The following is a 21012-nucleotide window of genomic DNA, read 5'->3' on the forward strand; positions in this document are numbered from 1 at the left end:
CAACGGCAGGCCCGGAGAGCGATGCCCACACCCCAGGCCCTGCAAGAGGCACAGATGGAGGCTGAGGTGGGGAAGTGGAGCTGGCAGTCTAGTGGGGCACACCGCTGGCACGCAGCTGCTCCCCTCGGATGCCCACAGTCCCGGCCCCGAGGCGGACGCTGCCCCCTCCCCGCTGGGGGAAGCAGGGACCACCTCGCCCCCCTCGTCACTGGAGGCCAGGCTGTGCAGAGGGCGATCTGGGACCTGTGTGTGTCCCTGGAGCCTGAAGCCCAGCAGGTGCAGCATGCACGCACCACTTAGTCAATTCCAAATCCCCGGCTGCCAGGCCGCGGGGCGTAGGTACATTTTTAGAAATCAGAACGTTGATAAAAATAGGTAGTTGGTGGGTCCTGATGGCAGAGGACGTTCCAGGCTCTCCAGCAGGTGCTTTAGGCAGAGGGCGGTCCCTCCTAACTGTGCTCTCGCGTGAAGTGCAAAGGGACAAAGCAGTCACGTCCCCGGGGAGAAAGTCTTTTTCCGAGGACCCCCTTCCCCAGCCTCAACACTCCGACATTCCAGAGCAGAGCCACCCGTCAGAGGCCCCTCATGCCCAGCAGAACCGGCGACAACTGCCGAGCGATGCACGCGCACCCTGGGCTCCGCTTCCGCGTGGCTGCCCCAGGTGCAGAACGCAGACTGCGAAGCTGAACCGGTCGGTCCACTGTGCACCAGGCCCCGTTCACCGTGACACGAGCCCCGCCCACCGGGACCCGGGACCCACCCACCGGAACCCTGCCCCACCCACTTTGCCTTGGCCCCGCCCACCATGATCTGTCCCCGCCCACCGTGGCCCTGGGTCCATCCGCCTTCCCGTTTGCCCCTAGAGGCGGGGCTGGCGCTCGCCTCTAGGCCACCGGTTCTGCAGTTCCAGCTCACAGGGGCCTTGGCTTTCTCCCAGACACCCGTGAGTGAGTCGCCTTGAAGAGCAAGAGCCTTCGTTTTCGGCCCTCAGGCAGGTGTTAGGAAGTAGGGGCACCAGTGTCAAGAAAAAAAATGTCCCGAGGCTCTCTGCCGGGGGCGGGGGGACGGGGGAGGGGGAGAGGGGATGCGAGGAGGGGGCGGGGGAGGGGCGGGGGGCTGGGGGCGGAGCGGAGGCCGCCCCTGCTCTGCCCAGCGTCTCATCGCCTAGCTCAAGGGCGAGAAGCCTTCGTGACATTCAAGGCTGTTTCTGTGCTGAAAGCAGAAACACGCTGCTGGGGCTTAATAAGCCTACTCAATTAAGCTGTAAGTCTTAAAATTAAATTACAGTGAGATCCATACATCCCTTTGAACAAGTGTAAATGAGGGCGGCAGCCGAGTCCCTGGGCTGGCTGGTGGGAGCCGCCCTCCACCTCCCCTGGCTCCTCTGAGTGGCCCTCGTGGCGCTGACAGCCCGGGGCGCTGCGCCAGCCTGGGGGCCTCAACCGGAAGAGCTCTGCTGCCCGCAGTGGGAGGACACTGGCCACGCCCCAGGGCTGCCCCGCGGCTTTGCGGGGCGGGTGCTCTTACCGGCCCAGCACGGGAGAAACTCAGGGCCGCAGAGAAAGGCTGCACGGCTGAGCCACAGGTCTGTAGGCAACGCCTTCGTCTGCTTCCCACAGTTGTGCCGAGACCACTCTGCTTCTCCAGCCTGGAGCCTGCTCTGACTTCCACGACCAGGTCTGTTTTGCTAGATCAAAACCCTGCTGGAGGGGCTTCCCTGGGGGTCCAGTGGTTAACGCTTCGCCTTCAATGCAGGGAGAGTGGGTTCAATCCCTGATCGAGAAGCTACGATCTCATACGCTTCCCGCCAAGAAATCCAGAACATAAGCAACAGAAGCAGTTACTGTAATATGTCCAATAAAGACTTTAAAATGTCCACATTAAAAAAAAATCTTAAGAAACATTACTGGAAATGATGAGTAATTGGTCTTTCCCTAACTGTTTCCAGCTCTGAAAGTGCCTAGCCCGCTGTGACCGCTGCAGGGGCCAGGGGCACCGCCGTGCCAGCTGGAACTGTGGGCAGAGGGCAGAGAGGCTGAGCCCCAGCCCCCAGCAGAACGGCACCAAGCTCCAGGGGAGGAGCTGGCCCCACTGCTCCCCAGGTTCTGAGCAGGTGGTCAGGGCACCTGAGTGGGTCCCCGGGGATCTGCAGCAGAGGCTGGAAAAGCCAGCTGCCCGGGCTCCTGGAGGCCAGGGTCCCGGGGGTGCAGCCCCTCCTGCTGGGGAGATGAGGGGCCACCAGTTCCAGGGAAGTCGGGGTCAGATGTAGACCCTCCCATCTCAGCCAGCCCATGATTCTTTAGCTGAAACAGAGCCTGGAGCCAAATCACAGAAAACCTAAATTTCCAGGTTGAAAAGCTGTGCCTTGACGCTGTGTGCAGTCGGCCCAGACACCGTGAGGCCCACAGGGGGCACCATCCTCGGTCGACACTGACAGCATTCTCGGCTCTTGGCGGGAGCAGGGTGGAGAGAGCTGAGGGCGGCTCCCGCAACAGCTGATGGGCGCTTGCTTGCGGTCAAGGGCCAGATCAGTACTGGCCAGGCTGCTCAGGCCTCCCAGACATCGAGGGAGGAAGAGACAAGTGGACCTCAGGCTCTCTCCTTGCAGCCCCACTGTGCACCTGTCGCCCTACCTCTGTTCTCCAGCGACCTTTCTAGTGTGGTGCTCACTGCACCACGGGGCGGCCCTTCTCTCCTGGTGAGAGAACTGGGACCCTCCAGAGACTCCCCCTGTTCCCAGCCAGGGGGCTCTCTGCCCAGGACCATCTTGTTCTTCCTCGGATACATGAAATGATAGCCTCACTCGATCATTCCTTTCCTAACATTTTGCAATTGCTCTGCCAGCAAGGGGCTGTGTTCACTGAAGCTCTTCAGGCATAATTTGATTAAGATGTTGAAACACCATCACAGAAGCAAAGCTCCGGAATAATCCATATGGACAGCTGGTAGAAACACGAGCTGGGGCCCCTCACACCCAGGAAGCTAGAAGCAAAGCGGAAGGACACTGTCTTCTTCCCACCGCACAGTCAAATTCCTTGCACACTGACCTCACGTGCAAAGGCACTGCGGTTAGCTGTGCTTTGCCACTGAGGATGATGACCCCTGAAGGCCTATAACAAAAACGTGTCCAACCCTCCTGTTTCACAGCTGGGGTCTCTGTATTACTCATAAGAAAGGTAAGTGAGAGCAGACAGCTACTGGTTGAGTTCCGGCTGTGCATAAATTCTCTGTCCTGGATTACTCACGGTCTGATTATGGAGATAAAGAATGTGCCCGTTAAACAACAACAAAGACAGCACAGATGAAGGGGAATTAACTGGCAAACAGTGTAGGAAGCAGAGAAGTGTAGAGAAGGAGACATGTGAGTGTGTGGAGGGGTGTGTGACAGGACTTTCTCAGGAGGGGTGGTTTTACACCGGACTTTGAATCAGCCAGTTTTACTTGCCCAAGGTTCTGTGGGTCAGCAGTCTGGACTGGCCTGATCTGCAGACAGCTGGCAGCTGGTGGTCCTGCATGGTCCCAGATGGCCTCACCCATACGCTGGCTGGTTGGGACTAACCGTTGGCTGGGCCTCCCTCCCCTCTGAGCCTGGGCTCCTTTATGTGTCGTCTCAGGGCAGTGAGTTGAGGTTGAGACCCCGTCCCCCATCGCGGTTCCCGTAGCCTTGTCCACCACTGCCTGTTGGTCTCGGCAGACCTAGAGGTCAGCCCTGGTGCCAAGGGCAGGAAAACAGCTCCCCAAAGAGCTGCAGAGTCATGCTAGAAAGGGGCCTGTGCTCAGGGATGGCAGGAATTGTGTCCTGCTGTGCAAACAATTGAACATCCTTGGGAAAACCTCCGTGTTACAAACCACTAGCCTCAGGTGGGACCTTTTTGTGTCTCTGGGTTTCCCAGGAGGCTCATGGTAAAGAATCCTTCGCCAGTGCAAGAGATGCAGGAGACGTGGGTTCGGTCCCTGGGTCGGGAAGATCCTCTGAAGGAGGAAATGGCAACCCACTCCAGTAATCTTGTCTGGGAAATCCCATGAACAGAGGAGCCTGGCAGGCTACAGTCCGTGGGGTTACAGAGTCGAATGCAAGAGTGTGACTGTCTGTAGGAAGATGTATGGTACCCTTTCTTTGCTGTAAAGAGCCACAGGCTAGCAGGCCTTAGTAAAGTCGCTGGTTGACACGTGATGGTCCTGGGAGAGTTTGAGTGGGAAGCAGATGGCATCCAGATCACATCGAGGGTGTCAGTAGTCGGTGCCAAAGGGCACGAGCAGTCTGAGCTCGTGAAGAGCTGTCTGATGTCTGATTCAGAGTGGAAGGACCTCCATGCCTACCTGTCTCCAGCATATTTGTGGAGGGAATGAACAAGACGAGGGAATAACGTAAGGTCCTGTTGGCACTCACACAGGTACCCCTGCCGCTTGTGGAGCATTTTATGTACGTGATTTTCTTGACCCATCACAACGTCTTTCAATGCCATTATTACTGTCTTCTTGTCATACACCCGTCAAGGGCTCCTTCTCCAACCTGTGATGTTCCAACAGGTAACCCTTTCTTGTACACTCCTCGTCCCCTGAGGAGAGAGCTTTCAAGGGTCTAAACTTGAGCAGATCTGGGTGAACACGTTTAAAGCTTGGAGAAAAATCACATGTAGCAGAGATGCCCGGCCTTATTACTCCCCCATTCCATCTTGTCCTCGCTCAACCCCAGGACAAACAGCCAGAGGCCCTTCTGTTCCCAATCAAGGCAGACTCCAGGGACTTCAGGATCCAGTGGTGGACACAGAGATGCACCAGCTAGGACCCCTCCAAGAGGACCTGGTGGCCGGCTTTGGGGAGAGGTCAGCACGTAATCTCCAGCTATCAGCTCCCTTGCAGTTCTATCAGCTTTTGCTTTGCTAATGTTTTTGAAACTGTTATTAGGTACACAAATGTTTAAGATTTTTATGCCTGCTTATGCATTGACACCACTACCATTATGAAAAGACTTTCTTCATCCTGGTGATATCTTTGCTCTGAAATATTCTTTGACTTATAGCCAAACCAGCTTTGTTTTGATCAGTGTTTGCATAATGTATCTTTTCTGAATTGTTTTCTTTTAGCCTGCTGCTGCTGCTAAGTCACTTCAGTCGTGTCCAACTCTGTGGGACCCCAGAGACGGCAGCCCACCAGGCTCCCCCATCCCTGGGATTTTCCAGGCAACAATACTGGAGTGGGTTGCCATTTCCTTCTCCAATGCATGAAAGTGAAAAGTGAAAGTGAAAGTGAAGTCGTGTCTGACCCTTAGCGACCCCATGGACTGCAGCCTCCCAGGCTCCTCCGTCCATGGGATTCTCCAGGCGAGAGTACTGGAGTGGGGTGCCATCGCCTTCTCCGTCTTTTACCTTTATAGTAATATGGATTTCTTATGATTCAGATTATACCTAGGTCTTGCTTACTTACCTAATTGGTTAGTAATTGCCTTTTAATTGATGGGTTTTGGATCTTTTACATTTATCATTTATATTTCAGTTCAGTTCAGTTCAGTTCAGTCGCTCAGTCGTGTCCGACTCTTTGTGACCCCATGAATCCCAGCACACCAGGCCTCCCTGTCCATCACCATCTCCCAGAGTTCACTCAGACTCACATCTATCAAGTCAGTGATGCCATCCAGCCATCTCATCCTCGGTCATCCCCTTCTCCTCCTGCCCCCAATCCCTCACAACATCAGAGTCTTTTCCAATGAGTCAACTCTTCCCATGAGGTGGCCAAAGTACTGGAGTTTCAGCTTTAGCATCATTCCTTCCAAAGAAATCCCAGGGTTGATCTCCTTCAGAATGGACTGGTTGGATCTCCTTGCAGTCCAAGGGACTCTCAAGAGTCTTCTCCAACACCACAGTTCAAAAGCATCAATTCTTCGACCCTCAGCCTTCTTCACAGTCCAACTCTCACATCCATACATGACCACAGGAAAAACCATAGCCTTGACTAGACCGACCTTAGTCGGCAAAGTAATGTCTCTGCTTTTGAATATGCTATCTAGGTTGGTCATAACTTTTCTTCCAAGGAGTAAGCGTCTTTTAATTTCATGGCTGCAGTCACCATCTGCAGTGATTTTGGAGCCCCCAAAAATAAAGTCTGACACTGTTTCCACTGTTTCCCCATCTATTTCCCGTGAAGTGATGGGACTGGATGCCATGATCTTCGTTTTCTGAATGTTGAGCTTTAAGCCAACTTTTTCACTCTCCTCTTTCACTTTCATCAAGAGGCTTTTTAGTTCCTCTTCACTTTCTGCCATAAGGATGGTGTCATCTGCATATCTGAGGTTATTGATATTTCTCCCAGCAATCTTGATTCCAGCTTGTGTTTCTTCCAGCCCAGCGTTTCTCATGATGTACTCTGCATATAAGTTAAATAAGCAGGGTGACAATATACAGCCTTGATGTACTCCTTTTCCTATTTGGAACCAGTCTGTTGTTCCATGTCCAGTTCTAACTGTTGCTTCCTGACCTGCATACAGATTTCTCAAGAGGCAGGTCAGGTGGTCTGGTATTCCCATCTCTCTCAGAATTTTCCACAGTTGATTGTGATCCACACAGTCAAAGGCTTTGGCATAGTCAATAAAGCAGAAATAGATGTTTTTCTGGAACTCTCTTGCTTTTTCCATGATCCAGCAAATGCTGGCAATTTGATCTCTGGTTCCTCTGCCTTTTATAAATGCAGCTTGAACATCTGGAAGTTCATGGTTCATGTATTGCTGAAGCTTGGCTTGGAGAATTTTGAGCATTACTTTACTAGCGTGTGAGATGAGTGCAATTGTGTGGTAGTTTGAGCATTCTTTGGCATTGCCTTTCTTTGGGATTGGAATGAAAACTGACCTTTTCCAGTCCTGTGGCCACTGCTGAGTTTTCCAAATTTGCTGGCATATTGAGTGCAGCATTTTCACAGCATCATCTTTCAGGATTTGAAATAGCTCAACTGGAATTCCATCACCTCCACTGGCTTTGTTTGTAGTGATGCTTTCTAAGGCCCAGTTGACTTCACATTCCAAGATGTCTGGCTCTAGATTAGTGATCACACCATCATGATTATCCGGGTCGTGAAGATCTTTTTTGTACAGTTCTTCCATGTATTCTTGCCGCCTCTTCTTAGGCTAAGTAAATTCCTTTTCTTGATTATAACCCCCTGCACCTTCACCCTATAGGAATGCAACTTTATCTAGTACCTTCGGAGGGTGGCACCTAGTTTAAGAAAAAATCACCCCTGGAAAAAATAAGTTTTCTGGTTGACTGACCGTTATCAGAAAGGGCCATGAAATGTCAGCAGGCCTCATGGCCAGAAGATGATGTAAAACCCCTAAGACCTTTGTATACATTTATATGAAGCACCTGATTTTGATAAAGGTCAGGTCTGCTGACCCCGCGTGACTCTGTATTCATCCCTATGTGTAACAAAAAGTAAATAAGCAAACCTGAAAATAAAGAAAACGGATCAGTTTCTGGAAAGACTGATTCCCTCATGTCTGTCTTTCTTGTTCTCCGTTTTTCTGGCTGAATTCCCACCTGGAGCGTGGGTATTCGCCAAGCCTGCTAATTTTGCCCTGGCTTCTAAGATCCATGTGAAAGGGAGCCCAAGGTGGGGCACCCTCCACTATTCAAGTGGGCGCCGGTGGCCTATGTAGGTGGTGCAAATCTCTTGTCTTGAGATTTTATTGGTATTCCACGTGAACCAAGTTATGTAGCCTCTTTTTCTCCACTAGTATTTTCCTACTACACTATTTCTTTCTAGTCTCCCTTCATATCTTTAATATAGCAATTAATTCCTGGGACGCTGACTCCATCCCCACTTCTAATTATGCTGGATCCTCCGGGGCTGGACCCCGGCAGTCTGTCATAGCTTTTCTTCCAAGGAGCAAGTGTCTTTTAATTTCATGGCTGCAATCACCATCCACAGTGATTTGGGAGCCCAAGAAAATAAAATCTGCCACTGTTTCCATTTTTCCCCCATCTATTTGCCCTGATGTTAATGTTGGAGAACTGTGTTCTCCAAATGTGGTGTTGGAGAAAACTCTTGAGCGTCCTTGAACTGAAAGGAGATTAAACCAGTCAATCCTAAAGGAAATCAGTCCTGAATATTCATTAGAAGGACTGATGCTGAAGCTGTAATACTTTGGCCACTGGATGTGAAGAACTGATTCATTGGAAAAGACCCTGATGCTGGGGAAGATTGAAGGCAGAGGGCAATGCCCACACTGCCCACACTGCTCACACTGCCCACACTGCCCACACTCTCCACACTGCCCACACTGCCCACACTGCTCACACAGCTCACACTCTCCACACTGCCCACACAGCCCACACGGCCCACACTGCCCACACTGCCCACATGGCTCACACTGCTCACACTGCCCACACTGCCCACACTCTCCACACTGCCCACACTGCCCACACTCTCCACACTGCTCACACTGCCCACACTGCTCACACTGCCCACACTGCCCACACTGCCCACATGGATCACACTCTCTACACTGCCCACACTGCTCACACTGCCCACACTGCCCACACTATCCACACTGCCCACACTGCCCACACTGCCCACACTGCTCACACTGCCCACACTGCCCACACTGCCCACACTATCCACACTGCTCACACTGCCAACACTGCCCACACAGCTCACACTCTCCACACTGCCCACACTCTCCACACTGCCCACACTGCTCACACTGCCCACACTCTCCACACTGCCCACACTGCCCACACTGCCCACACTGCCCACACTATCCACACTGCTCACACTGCCAACACTGCCCACACAGCTCACACTCTCCACACTGCCCACACTCTCCACACTGCCCACACTGCTCACACTGCCCACACTCTCCACACTGCCCACACTGCCCACACTGCCCACACTGCCCACACGGCCCGCACGGCTCACACTCTCCACACTGCCCACACTCTCCACACTTCCCACACTGCTCACACTGCCCACACGGCTCACACGGCTCACACTGCCCACACTGCCCACACTCTCCACACTGCCCACACTCTCCACACTGCCCACACTCTCCACACTGCCCACACTGCTCACACTGCCCACACGGCTCACACTGCCCACACTGCCCACACTGCCCACACTCTCCACACTGCCCACACTGCCCACACTGCCCACACTGCCCACACGGCTCACACTCTCCACACTGCCCACACTCTCCACACTGCCCACACGGCTCACACTGCCCACACTGCCCACACTGCCCACACTGCCCACACTGCCCACACTCTCCACACTGCCCACACTGCCCTCACGGCTCACACTGCCCTCACTGCCCTCACTCTCCACACTTCCCCCATTGCCCACACTGCCCACACTGCTCTGTGAACCCAGGAAAGGCAAGGCTTGAGCTAAAAGGCTAGAAGAAGACTCAGTAGTGGCAGGAACCCCAGACATATTTATTTCCTCCTGGCTGACATGGCTTCCATAACACAGCCTCTCTCTTGGCTGATGGGCAGGCATAACATAACATACTGTAGCCACGAGATAACCTCACAGATATGAGATCGTGATGCCACAGCAGTGTAGCCCCAGTGCAGCAGCAGAGCCTTCCCCAGGGCTGCACACACAGGCACCCGGCGCAGAGCAGCCTGTGATCACGTGAGCGCGGCGCGGCATGTGTGCGCAGTGCTGTGAGTGATTTAGCGGCTGCATAGACTTGCAAAGCCATTGTGTACAGAACATGGGGTGAGAGGGCATGATAGAATAGGGTGAGAGAGCTTGACGGGCGCCATCTTACCAACGTCCCCCCACACGGGGACCAGACATCAGGGGATTTGGCTGTTGAAGGCCAGCTATCAACACATCTTTTCCTTCTTATATTGCTACAATGTCAGTCGAAGCTTCCCAACTCCCCGCTTCTGAGCCGTATCCTGTCTGAAAGGTCAGGATGAAGAAGGCGAGGCCACAGGACTGATCTGTCTCTGGCTGAGCATCTGGGCTCTGCAGGAGGGTGGGAAGGACAAAGACATGGTCCTGACCGCATGTGTGTGTTGGAGCGTCTTCATGCACTGGCGCTGTCCCTGAACCCCAGCAGCCCCGATGCAAAGCCATCTGGCAGTTTGGCACAGCAGAAACCGTCTTCTCCCTGCAAAGGTCCGGGGCCCTCCTGACGGATGGCACTCAGCTCCAGGGAGACGGTGGGCCTGGCAGACCCCAGAGGTGGAAGATCTGGAGGCCTGCTTCCTTCCTCAGGAAGGAGTGCTGTCCCCTCTTCCTCCCATGGTGCCCGCCCTCCTGCCCTGCACTGGCTGGAGGGCCCCTCCACCCTCTGTCTCGCTCCTCCCTGTAAGCGCACACCCCCCCCACGCACGCAGTCTGACGTGGCCTCCTCCTCCACTTCCTTGCAGCTTCCAGATCAGCACTTCCATGCTCCCCTCCCCCATGAAAGAACCAAGCTGCTCTCTCTGTTCTTTAGCCCTCAGCCCCTCACACCAGCTGGGCACCTGGGAGCTGAGCGACCTCTGCTGCTGTCTGACAGCAGAAACAGAGGCTGCAGAGACGAGCTGCAGGAAGATGGGCTCTCCCTGGGGCACAGGTGCGGGAGCAACGGGTGTTCTGGAGGCCCCTCCTCCCTCCCTCTCCCCACACCCCTCTAGCTAGGACTCCCCTCACTTCCCACCTGGTAAATCCAGTGGCCATTTGGACCCACTTCTGCTCTCTCAAGTCTGCAGGGGAAATTAATCATAACTCATTACCTAAAGATGTGCGTTTCAGCAACGATCACATTGACTTGATCACATCTGCTTGGACACTGTCAGCTTGCATAACCCTCGGGGATCACAGCTATACAATTAAATAGCTAATCGTGAGACTCATTTGCTGTCTCCCTACTTCTGAGGGCAACCATCCTGCCTGTTTACTGCTTTATCTCCCCCTGTGTGGCCCTCTGCCCAGCGTACTTACACTCAGTGAATGAGTGCTTGGTGAATGAACGTGTCGAGCAAACCTTCTCATGGCAGGAGCAATATTAAAAATTAACACAGCTTCCAGCCAAGATGAACTGACAGAAACCAAACTATTCCCCCTCTTGAAAGAGCAACAACAAAAAAACCCAAACTGAAAACAGAAACAACACTGGGCAAAATATATTAAACAATAGTTCCAAAGATTTTTGACATCACACAAAACAAAACAAAAAAGTATACTCTGAAAGGTGTGAAACAAAGGAAGTAAGTCCTGTGACTGTTCCTGCTGCTGCCCATGGAGAATGCCCAGGATGCAGGCAAGAAGGGAGCTCAGGAGATGCCAAGGTCACTCACAGTGGAGGAGCTGGAGCTCAACGTTCAGGGAGGCCAGGGCAGCTGGAGTCTTCAGGGGACAGAGCTGCAGAGAGCCTTAGACATCAGCAGGGGGACCCACAAGTTTTCAGCAAGTCCGCGCAAGTCAGTGAGGAGACTCCTTGAGGCTGGAGGGGAAAGCACTCAAAAGGATTGCAGGGAACAGTCTGGGAGCTCATGCAGGACTAAGAAGAATGTCTGTTTCCACAACCAGAGTGTAAGACATCGTAAGTCACAGGGCATCAAGTGGCATACTCAAAAGAGTATTGAGAAAAAATGGCACTCGACTAAATGTTGCTCCTCCAATACCTTGGCCACCTGATATGAAGAATTGACTCATTAGAAAAGACCCTGGTGCCGGGAAAGATTGAAGGCAGGAGGAGAAGGGGACGACAGGGGATGAGATGGCTGGATGGCATCACCGACTCAATGGACATGAGTCTGAGTAAACTCCGGTAGTTGGTGATAGACAGGGAGGCCTGGCGTGCTGCAGTCCATGGGGTTGCAAAGAGTCAGACACGACTGTGACGGAACTGAACTGAAATGCTTCTCTGTTTTTGTCTGAAAAAGCTCACCAAAAAGATAAAATGTTTCCAAGCAACTTAACATCCCAGAGGAAGCTCAGGACTATGTATAGGATTGTATATAATGTTATTATTAGCAAGACAAAATTCATGCTATCTAGCATCTAACCAAACCTTGCAAGACATGCAGAAAACAAGAAAATACAACCTATACTAAGGAGGAAAATCAATCAATTGAAAGTGACCCAGAAATGACACAGGTAATAGAATTAGTGAAGAAGGAGTACATAGTTAGTCTAATTGAATTCCATACATTCAAAATGTTACAGGAGAGTAAACGTATTAAAAAGAGACATGGAAGATATAAAAATACTCAAATCAAACGTCTAGACATGAAAACTACAACGTCCATTCTAAAGGAGATCAGCCCTGGGATTTCTTTGGAAGGAATGATGCTAACGCTGAAACTCCAGTACTTCGGCCACCTCATGCGAAGAGTTCACTCATTGGAAAGGACTCTGATGCTGGGAGCGATTGGGGGCAGGAGGAAAAGGGGACGACAGAGGATGAGATGCTTGGATGGCATCACCGACACTGTAGACATGAGTTTGAGCAAGCTCCGGGAGTTGGTGATGGAGAGGGAAGCCTGGCGTGCTGCAGTCCATGGGGTCTCAGAGTTGGACATGACAGAGCGGTTGAACTGAACTGATTTGGCATAAAGTGATGGGACTGGATGCTGTGATCTTAGTTGTTTGAATACTGAGTTTTAAACCAGCTTGAACTCGTTTCTCTCCATTAAGAGCTTCAGCTCCATGTTTATCATGTGGTTATTTTTCTCAGTCATTCTTTAACCTCTGCTTTATCTTGTGAGGTTTCTATTGCTCTGTCTGAAATTTCACTAATTGTTCACTCTTCATTCTGCCATATCAACTCTGTTATTTATTCTATTTAATGTGTAAGTCATCTTCAGTTCAGTTCAGTTCAGTTCAGTTCAGTCACTCAGTCGTGTCCGACTCTTTGCGACCCCATGAATGGCAGCACACCAGGCCTCCCTGTCTATCACCAACTCCCGGAGTTCACTCAGACTCACGTCCATTGAGTGTGGGCAGTGTGGGCAGTGTGGGCAGTGTGGAGAGCGTGAGCTGTGTGGGCAGTGTGGGCAGTGTGGGCAGTGTTGATAGTGTGAGCTGTGTGGGCAGTGTGGGCAGTGTGGAGAGCGTGAGCTGTGTGGGCAGTGTGGGCAGTGTGGGCAGTGTTGATAGTGTGAGCTGTGTGGGCAGTGTGGGCAGTGTGGAGAGCGTGAGCTGTGTGGGCAGTGTGGGCAGTGTGGGCAGTGTTGATAGTGTGAGCTGTGTGGGCAGTGTGGGCAGTGTGGGCCTTGTGGGCAGTGTGGGCAGTGTGGAGAGTGTGAGCCGTGTGGGCAGTGTGGTCAGTGTGAGCATTGTGGGCAGTGTGAGCAGTGTGGAGAGTGTGGGCAGTGTGGAGAGTGTGGGCCGTGTGGGCAGTGTGAGCAGCGTGAGCATTGTGGGCAGTGTGAGCAGTGTGGAGAGTGTGGGCAGTGTGGAGAGTGTGGGCCGTGTGGGCAGTGTGAGCAGTGTGGGCAGTGTGGGCAGTGTGGGCAGTGTGGAGAGTGTGGGCAGTGTGAGCCGTGTGGGCAGTGTGAGCAGTGTGGGCAGTGTGGGCAGTGTGGGCAGTGTGGGCAGTGTGGTCAGTGTGGAGAGTGTGAGCAGTGTGAGCAGTGTGGGCAGTGTGGGCCGTGTGGGCCGTGTGGGCAGTGTGGAAAGTGTGGGCCGTGTGGACAGTGTGGAGAGTGTGGGCAGTGTGGGCAGTGTGGGCAGTGTGAGCAGTGTGGGCATGTAGAGATTGTGAGCCGTGTGGGCAGTGTGGGCAGTGTGGGCCGTGTGGGCAGTGTGGGCAGTGTGGAGAGTGTGAGCCGTGTGGGCAGTGTGGGCCGTGTGGGCAGTGTGGGCAGTGTGGGAGTGTGGGCCGTGTGGGCAGTGTGGTCAGTGTGGGCCGTGTGGGCAGTGTGGGCAGTGTGGAGAGTGTGAGCCGTGTGGGCAGTGTGGGCCGTGTGGGCAGTGTGGGCAGTGTGGGAGTGTGGGCCGTGTGGGCAGTGTGGTCAGTGTGGGCCGTGTGGGCAGTGTGAGCAGTGTGGAGAGTGTGGGCAGTGTGGAGAGTGTGGGCAGTGTGGGCAGTGTGGGCAGTGTGGAGAGTGTGAGCTGTGTGGGCAGTGTGGGCAGTGTGGGCAGTGTGGAGCGTGTGGGCTGTGTGGGCAGTGTGGGCAGTGTGGAGAGTGTGGGCAGTGTGGGCAGTTTGGGCCGTGTGGATAGTGTGAGCCGTGTGGGCAGTGTGGGCAGTATGGGCAGTGTGAGCAGTGTTGGCAGTGTGGAGAGTGTGGGCAGTGTGGGCAGAGTGAGCAGTGTGGGCAGTGTGGGCCGTGTGAGCAGTGTTGGCAGTGTGGAGAGTGTGGGCACTGTGAGCAGTGTGAGCAGTGTGGGCAGTGTGAGCAGTTTGAGCAGTGTGGGCACTGTGGCCAGTGTGAGCAGTGTGTGCTGTGTGGGCAGTGTGGGCAGTGTGGGCAGTGTGGTCAGTGTGGAGAGTGTGAGCAGTGTGAGCAGTGTGGGCAGTGTGGGCCGTGTGGGCCGTGTGGGCAGTGTGGAAAGTGTGGGCCGTGTGGACAGTGTGGAGAGTGTGGGCAGTGTGGGCAGTGTGGTCAGTGTGGAGAGTGTGAGCAGTGTGAGCAGTGTGGGCAGTGTGGGCCGTGTGGGCCGTGTGGGCAGTGTGGAAAGTGTGGGCCGTGTGGACAGTGTGGAGAGTGTGGGCAGTGTGAGCCGTGTGGGCAGTGTGAGCAGTGTGGGCAGTGTGGGCAGTGTGGGCAGTGTGGGCAGTGTGGTCAGTGTGGAGAGTGTGAGCAGTGTGAGCAGTGTGGGCAGTGTGGGCCGTGTGGGCCGTGTGGGCAGTGTGGAAAGTGTGGGCCGTGTGGACAGTGTGGAGAGTGTGGGCAGTGTGGGCAGTGTGGGCAGTGTGAGCAGTGTGGGCATGTAGAGATTGTGAGCCGTGTGGGCAGTGTGGGCAGTGTGGGCCGTGTGGGCAGTGTGGGCAGTGTGGAGAGTGTGAGCCGTGTGGGCAGTGTGGGCCGTGTGGGCAGTGTGGGCAGTGTGGGAGTGTGGGCCGTGTGGGCAGTGTGGTCAGTGTGGGCCGTGTGGGCAGTGTGAGCAGTGTGGAGAGTGTGGGCAGTGTGGAGAGTGTGGGCAGTGTGGGCAGTGTGGGCAGTGTGGAGAGTGTGAGCTGTGTGGGCAGTGTGGGCAGTGTGGGCAGTGTGGAGCGTGTGGGCTGTGTGGGCAGTGTGGGCAGTGTGGAGAGTGTGGGCAGTGTGGGCAGTTTGGGCCGTGTGGATAGTGTGAGCCGTGTGGGCAGTGTGGGCAGTATGGGCAGTGTGAGCAGTGTTGGCAGTGTGGAGAGTGTGGGCAGTGTGGGCAGAGTGAGCAGTGTGGGCAGTGTGGGCCGTGTGAGCAGTGTTGGCAGTGTGGAGAGTGTGGGCACTGTGAGCAGTGTGAGCAGTGTGGGCAGTGTGAGCAGTTTGAGCAGTGTGGGCACTGTGGCCAGTGTGAGCAGTGTGTGCTGTGTGGGCAGTGTGGGCAGTGTAGAGAGTGTGAGCCGTGTGGGCAGTGTGGGCAGTGTGGAGAGGGTGAGCCGTGTGGGCCGTGTGGGCAGTGTGGGCAGTGTGGGCAGTGTGGAGAGTGTCAGCTGTGTGGGCAGTGTGGAGAGTGTGGGCAGTGTGGGCAGTGTGGGCAGTGTGAGCAGTGTGGGCAGTGTGGGCAGAGTGGAGAGTGTGAGCCGTGTGGGCAGTGTGGGCAGTGTGGAGAGTGTGGGCTGTGTGGAGGGTGTGGGCAGTGTGGGCAGTGTGGACAGTGTGAGCAGTGTGGGCAGTGTGAGCAGTGTGAGCCGTGTGAGCAGTGTGGGCAGTGTGAGCAGTTTGAGCAGTGTGAGCAGTGTGGGCAGTGTGGGCAGTGTGGGCAGTGTGAGCAGTGTGGGCAGTGTGGGCCGTGTGGGCCGTGTGGGCAGTGTGGAAAGTGTGGGCCGTGTGGACAGTGTGGAGAGTGTGGGCAGTGTGGGCAGTGTGGGCAGTGTGAGCAGTGTGGGCAGTGTAGAGATTGTGAGCCGTGTGGGCAGTGTGGGCAGTGTGGGCCGTGTGGGCAGTGTGGGCAGTGTGGAGAGTGTGAGCCGTGTGGGCAGTGTGGGCAGTGTGGAGAGTGTGGGCAGTGTTGGCAATGTGGAGAGTGTGGGCCGTTTGGGCAGTGTGTAGAGTGTGAGCCATGTGGGCCGTGTGGGCAGTGTGGGCAGTGTGGGCAGTGTGGAGAGTGTGGGCAGTGTGGGCAGTGTGGGCAGTGTGGAGAGTGTGGGCAGTGTGGAGAGTGTGGGCAGTGTGGAGAGTGTGAGCTGTGTGGGCAGTGTTGGCAGTGTGAGCAGTGTAGAGAGTGTGAGCTGAGTGGGCAGTGTGGGCAGTGTGGAGAGTGTGATCCATGTGGGCAGTGTGGGCAGTGTGGGCAGTGTGAGCAGTGTGGGCAGTGTGAGCAGTGTGGAGAGTGTGGGCAGTGTTGGCAATGTGGAGAGTGTGAGCTGTGTGGGCAGTGTTGGCAGTGTGAGCAGTGTGGAGAGTGTGGGCAGTGTGGGCAGTGTGGGCAGTGTGGGCAGTGTGGGCAGTGTGGGCAGTGTGGGCCGTGTGGGCAATGTGGGCAGTGTGGAGAGTGTGGGCACTGTGAGCAGTGTGAGCAGTGTGGGCAGTGTGAGCAGTTTGAGCAGTGTGGAGAGTGTGGGCAGTGTGAGCAGTGTGGGCAGTGTGAGCAGTGTGGAGAGTGTGGGCAGTGTGAGCAGTGTGGGCAGTGTGGAGAGTGTGGGCAGTGTGGAGAGTGTGAGCCGTGTGGGCAGTGTGGGCCGTGTGGGCAGTGTGGGCAGTGTGCGCAGTGTGGGCAGTGTGGAGAGTGTGGTCAGTGTGGGCAGTGTGGAGAGTGTGGGCCGTGTGGGCAGTGTGGAAAGTGTGAGCCGTGTGGGCCGTGTGGGCAGTGTGAGCAGTGTGGGCAGTGTGTAGTGTGTGAGCTTTGTGGGCAGTGTGGAGAGTGTGGGCAGTGTGGAGAGTGTGGGCAGTGTGGAGAGTGCGGGCAGTGTGGGCAGTGTAGGCAGTGTAGAGAGAGTGGGCAGTGTGGAGAGTGTGGGCAGTGTGGGCAGTGTGAGCAGTGTGAGCAGTGTGGGCAGTGTGGGCCGTGTGGGCCGTGTGGACAGTGTGGAGAGTGTGGGCAGTGTGAGCAGTGTGGGCAGTGTGAGCTGTGTGGGCAGTGTAGAGACTGTGAGCCGTGTGGGCAGTGTGGGCAGTGTGGAGAGTGTGAGCCGTGTGGGCAGTGTGGGCAGTGTGGGCCGTGTGGGCAGTGTGGGCAGTGTGGAGAGTGTGAGCCGTGTGGGCAGTGTGGGCAGTGTGGGCAGTGTGGGCCGTGTGGGCAGTGTGGTCAGTGTGAGCATTGTGGGCAGTGTGAGCAGTGTGGAGAGTGTGGGCAGTGTGGAGAGTGTGGGCAGTGTGAGCAGTGTGGAGAGTGTGGGCAGTGTGAGCAGTGTGGAGAGTGTGGGCAGTGTGGAGATTGTTGGCAGTGTGGAGAGTGTGAGCAGTGTGGGCAGTGTGAGCAGTGTGGGCAGTGTGGAGAGTGTGGGCAGTGTGGAGAGTGTGGGCAGTGTGAGCAGTGTGGGCAGTGTGAGCTGTGTGGGCAGTGTGGGCAGTGTGGGCAGTGTGGGCAGCGTGAGCAGTGTGGGCTGTGTGGAGAGTGTTGGCAGTGTGGAGAGTGTGGAGAGTGTGGGCAGTGTGGAGAGTGTGGGCAGTGTGGGCAGTGTGAGCAGTGTGAGCCGTGTGAAAGGTGTGAACAGGAAGACAATTGGTGTCATGAACAGCTTAGCCATACACTGTGTCTCGCCACCTCGCCTGTGCATCCAGAGTGGTCCTGAGACTGGACATCTGCCTGGGCGAGGGAGCCCATTCCGATGACCACACTGGACTGGGCAGCAGGGGTGCACTCCCGAGCTCTTCCTTCCCTGTCACCTGTGACATTTCTGAACCAAAGTTCCTTGAAATGCACCCACCCACTGTCCCTTGGCCCTGCCAGAGCTTATGACTCTTTGCTATTCACACCAAGAAGGTTTTAGGAGAGGCTGGGTGCTCATCGACCGGGAAGCACAATTATTGTTTCATTAAAGATGGATTACACATGTGGCTGGTCATTATAATGATGACTCGGCTGACACTGTTAATTGGATGATAAATGATTCCACCCTTGCTCCTCTGGGTCAATTCCAGAGCTGCTCCCAGAAATGCCGCCAGCCTTTCTCCTCCACCCGAGGGTCATGAGAGAGTCGCGGAAGGGCGCCCAGTGCTCAGCCTACATGTGAGGTCAGCTTGGGGGTCAAAGGCGCCGGGCTGGACGTTTCCAGCCTCATCCACGGGCGCACCCACAGCTGCCAAGAACTCAGTCGACCTTAACTGTCTCCATGAGGAACTTAATTTCAATTTAATAAGACAGATACTGTGAGTGGTTTAATGACACTTTATCATTAGAAGCAGACTGATGGACGTTGAAGGCCTGAGGCAGCCCTACCAGGTGCGGTGATGCCGGGGTCCTCTTGTTAGAATCAGTCAGCACCCGGGCTGTCGAGGTGTTCACTCATTTATCCAGCCATCCACTCATTCATCACTCACAGGCGGTCAGGGGATGGCTGTGGGGAGCAGACGCAGCCTGCACCCTCCCTGGCTGTCGGTCACGAGGGAAAAGAGGACGATGATCTGAGAACAGCCGTGCACGGAGAGCCCCGGTACTGCGAGCGGTGGGCGGGGGTGGGGCAGAGCTTGCTCTGGAGCCAAGGGTGTTCAGCAGAAGTGTTTGTGGGGAAAGCGGCGCCTCACCTCCCTCCCCCCCACCCCTGCCTCCTTGAGGGCGAGAGTCTTTAGATGGAGGTCAGCAGGAAACGGGCAGGAGAGAAGGTCGGCAGTCCTAGGGGTGGCAACTCCAAGGGGCTGGGGATGCCCTCAGGAGGGGTGTTTGCAGGAAAGCTGGGGGTGGGGAAGCCAGCAGGCAGGGAGGGATTCAGGCTCCCAGAGCTCCAGACCCTGAGCTGTCAGAGGGAGTGGGAAATTCCAGCCAGGGATGTCGAGGACTGTAAATGTTGGAAGGAGGTGCTCCAAGCCCAGGAGGCCCCCCGGGAGTCCCCTGAAGCCTCCCCGGGGGCCTTGCTCCCAGCAGCCCGCTGCAGAGTCTTCATTTGCCTTCTGCACAGAAGGCGAATGTCTGATTTGTTGCAATTGACAAGTAGAAGGTGGTAAATGAACGGCCCACTTTCCGCCTGTGAGGCCGGCAGGATTCCTGCTGGTCCCGTGCAGCATCAGCAAGCACAGCTGTGCGCTCTAGGGTGGCCTGGCCTCTGGGCTGGGGCGGGGGGTACCGGGGGCCCCGCACAGGGCAGGGCGCTGCTCGCAGTTAGAAGCGCGCCACTCCTCTGCTATGGGGACGCCGGCAAATGTGGGGACAAGTCTGGCCCCTGAGTTTTGCTGAAATTCAGGCCTCGTTTCCGGCTTCTAGCCACTGAGTTCTTGCCCCCCAGACGACATGCTCCTTTGGAAGTACACTTCTGAGATTGAACAAGAGTTAGGGTTAGGGCAGAGGACTGTCCCAGTGTGTCTCTCTTTCCCCCACGTTTTTTGTGGTGAAGGAAGCAGAGTTTAGCACTGTGATAAATTAAAATATTGAGAAGGCAGAAATGAGAAAAAATGATTTTATCTTCCTAGCAGCCTTTCCTCCCTTGACTGACCAAGTGATGGGAGGACCTGAGCAGCGTGCCGAGGCTGAGAGCTGAGGGTGGTGAGAGTGTGTCCAGCAGGCGGGCCGCGCCCCCCACTCCAGTCCGCGTCCTGCGAGCTGTCAGCAGCTGCCCACGCCAGGCCGCCTGCTGCCCACGGACACGCTTTTTATAAATGGAAGGAGCTGTTCTCTTTCTCCTGGTGGGGGCGAAATCCTGAGAGGAGTGCAGGCGCCTGGAGGCAATCATGTTTCCCCAGCAGGGATGAGCTGGTAGAGACGCGCTGGGCCAGGTCGCTCATTCAAGGTCAGGGGCAGAGTCGGCAAAGCTGAGGAGCGCTTTAGCCCCTTTTAAAATTGATGAGGACGCAGGCCTAATGTAAAGAGGGCCTCTGGAGCTGCCTGGGGGTGGCTGGAAGCCCCGCCCTCCGCTGGCTCCGAGCTGGGAGGCTCTGCTGCGTTGCCTCCCCTCCCTCCTGTCCCCAGGCAGCTCCGAGGCAGGCTGTGCCACTCAGTCTTCGAGTCGAGGAACCTGAGTCTCAGGACGACCATCAGCTGCCCAGTGCCACCCCCTACCCCAGCGGCTTGGTCACGGGGCTGCGTGACTGTATCTTCCTCCCAAGGTGACTGGTCTCCCTGGGCTGAGCTGTCCTTCACCGTGACCCCTTTCCTCCCCATTCAGGGCTGGGCAGCACCTGGGGGCATCTTTGCTGCCTTCCTGCGGGTGCGTCTGGCTCCCTAGCCATCCCCTGGGCCCTCCCTCACAGGGCATCTTCAGACCCCACGGATCTGCCTGCAGCTTCCCGTCACAGAGGACAACATGGATCACGATGTGAGAGGATGGCCCGGTACCCCTGGCAGGGACCAGCCCAGACCCCAGCGGCGCTGCCCGCCTAGTTCTGAGCCCTCAGGGCCATGGCGGTTAAGTGCAGGGCAGGCCGAGCAAGCTCCAGGCCACCAGGAGTCCATCTGGTGCTTCTCTCCACCTCCTCCTCCCTCCCACTGACCCCGTGGTCAGGCGAGGTGTGGCCACCCTCACGCATGAAAGGCCCGCAAGGGAAGTGAGTCTGGGAAAGTGGTTCTTACCCCCGCTGTGGCCTTAGACCACTAAGTACCTGCTCAGCCCATCATGGAGCACGGGGCCCAGCCCTGAGTGGTCTTTCCAGGAAGGCCCATTAGCAGGTGGGGACCCTCCGGGGATGGGGCGGACGCCCCGTCCAGCTCTGTTAATTGTGTTTTCAAAGTCCCCAGTCCGTTTGCACTAGCTTTTCCCATCAACCAGTGAGACCGTTTCCGCCCACTGAAGACCCAGGGAAACAGCCTGCATCCTGGGAGTCAGCGGGGGAGGGCTAGGAG

General features: G+C 55.6%; 1 protein-coding gene across 1 annotated transcript; it reads left to right on the forward strand.

Annotated features, from left to right (window-relative positions):
- Positions 1–11226: 11226 nt before the first annotated feature.
- LOC138070206 (streptococcal hemagglutinin-like) lies at positions 11227–20398 on the forward strand. Its single transcript, XM_068961737.1, has 10 exons — positions 11227–11408; positions 12937–13414; positions 13603–13800; positions 13853–14851; positions 14922–16129; positions 16163–16289; positions 16341–16694; positions 16917–17522; positions 20143–20244; positions 20339–20398. Exons 1-10 carry the CDS (start codon positions 11227–11229, stop codon positions 20396–20398), a joined length of 4314 nt encoding a protein of 1437 aa, XP_068817838.1.
- Positions 20399–21012: the final 614 nt, after the last annotated feature.

The sequence above is a fragment of the Capricornis sumatraensis genome, chromosome 1, assembly GCF_032405125.1.
Source record: "Capricornis sumatraensis isolate serow.1 chromosome 1, serow.2, whole genome shotgun sequence".
Taxonomy (NCBI): domain Eukaryota; kingdom Metazoa; phylum Chordata; class Mammalia; order Artiodactyla; family Bovidae; genus Capricornis; species Capricornis sumatraensis.

Excerpts from the sequence above, each read along its gene's own strand:
- LOC138070206 (XM_068961737.1), top strand. The coding sequence starts at position 11,227 with ATGGAGAATGCCCAGGATGCAGGCAAGAAGGGAGCTCAGGAGATGCCA. Across the intron at positions 14,852-14,921 it reads GTGTGGGCAGTGTGGGCAGT|TGTGGGCAGTGTGGAGAGTG; the intron begins GTGAGCAGTGTG and ends CCGTGTGGGCAG. Across the intron at positions 17,523-20,142 it reads GTGTGGGCAGTGTGGAGAGT|GCAGCTCCGAGGCAGGCTGT; the intron begins GTGGGCAGTGTG and ends TCCTGTCCCCAG.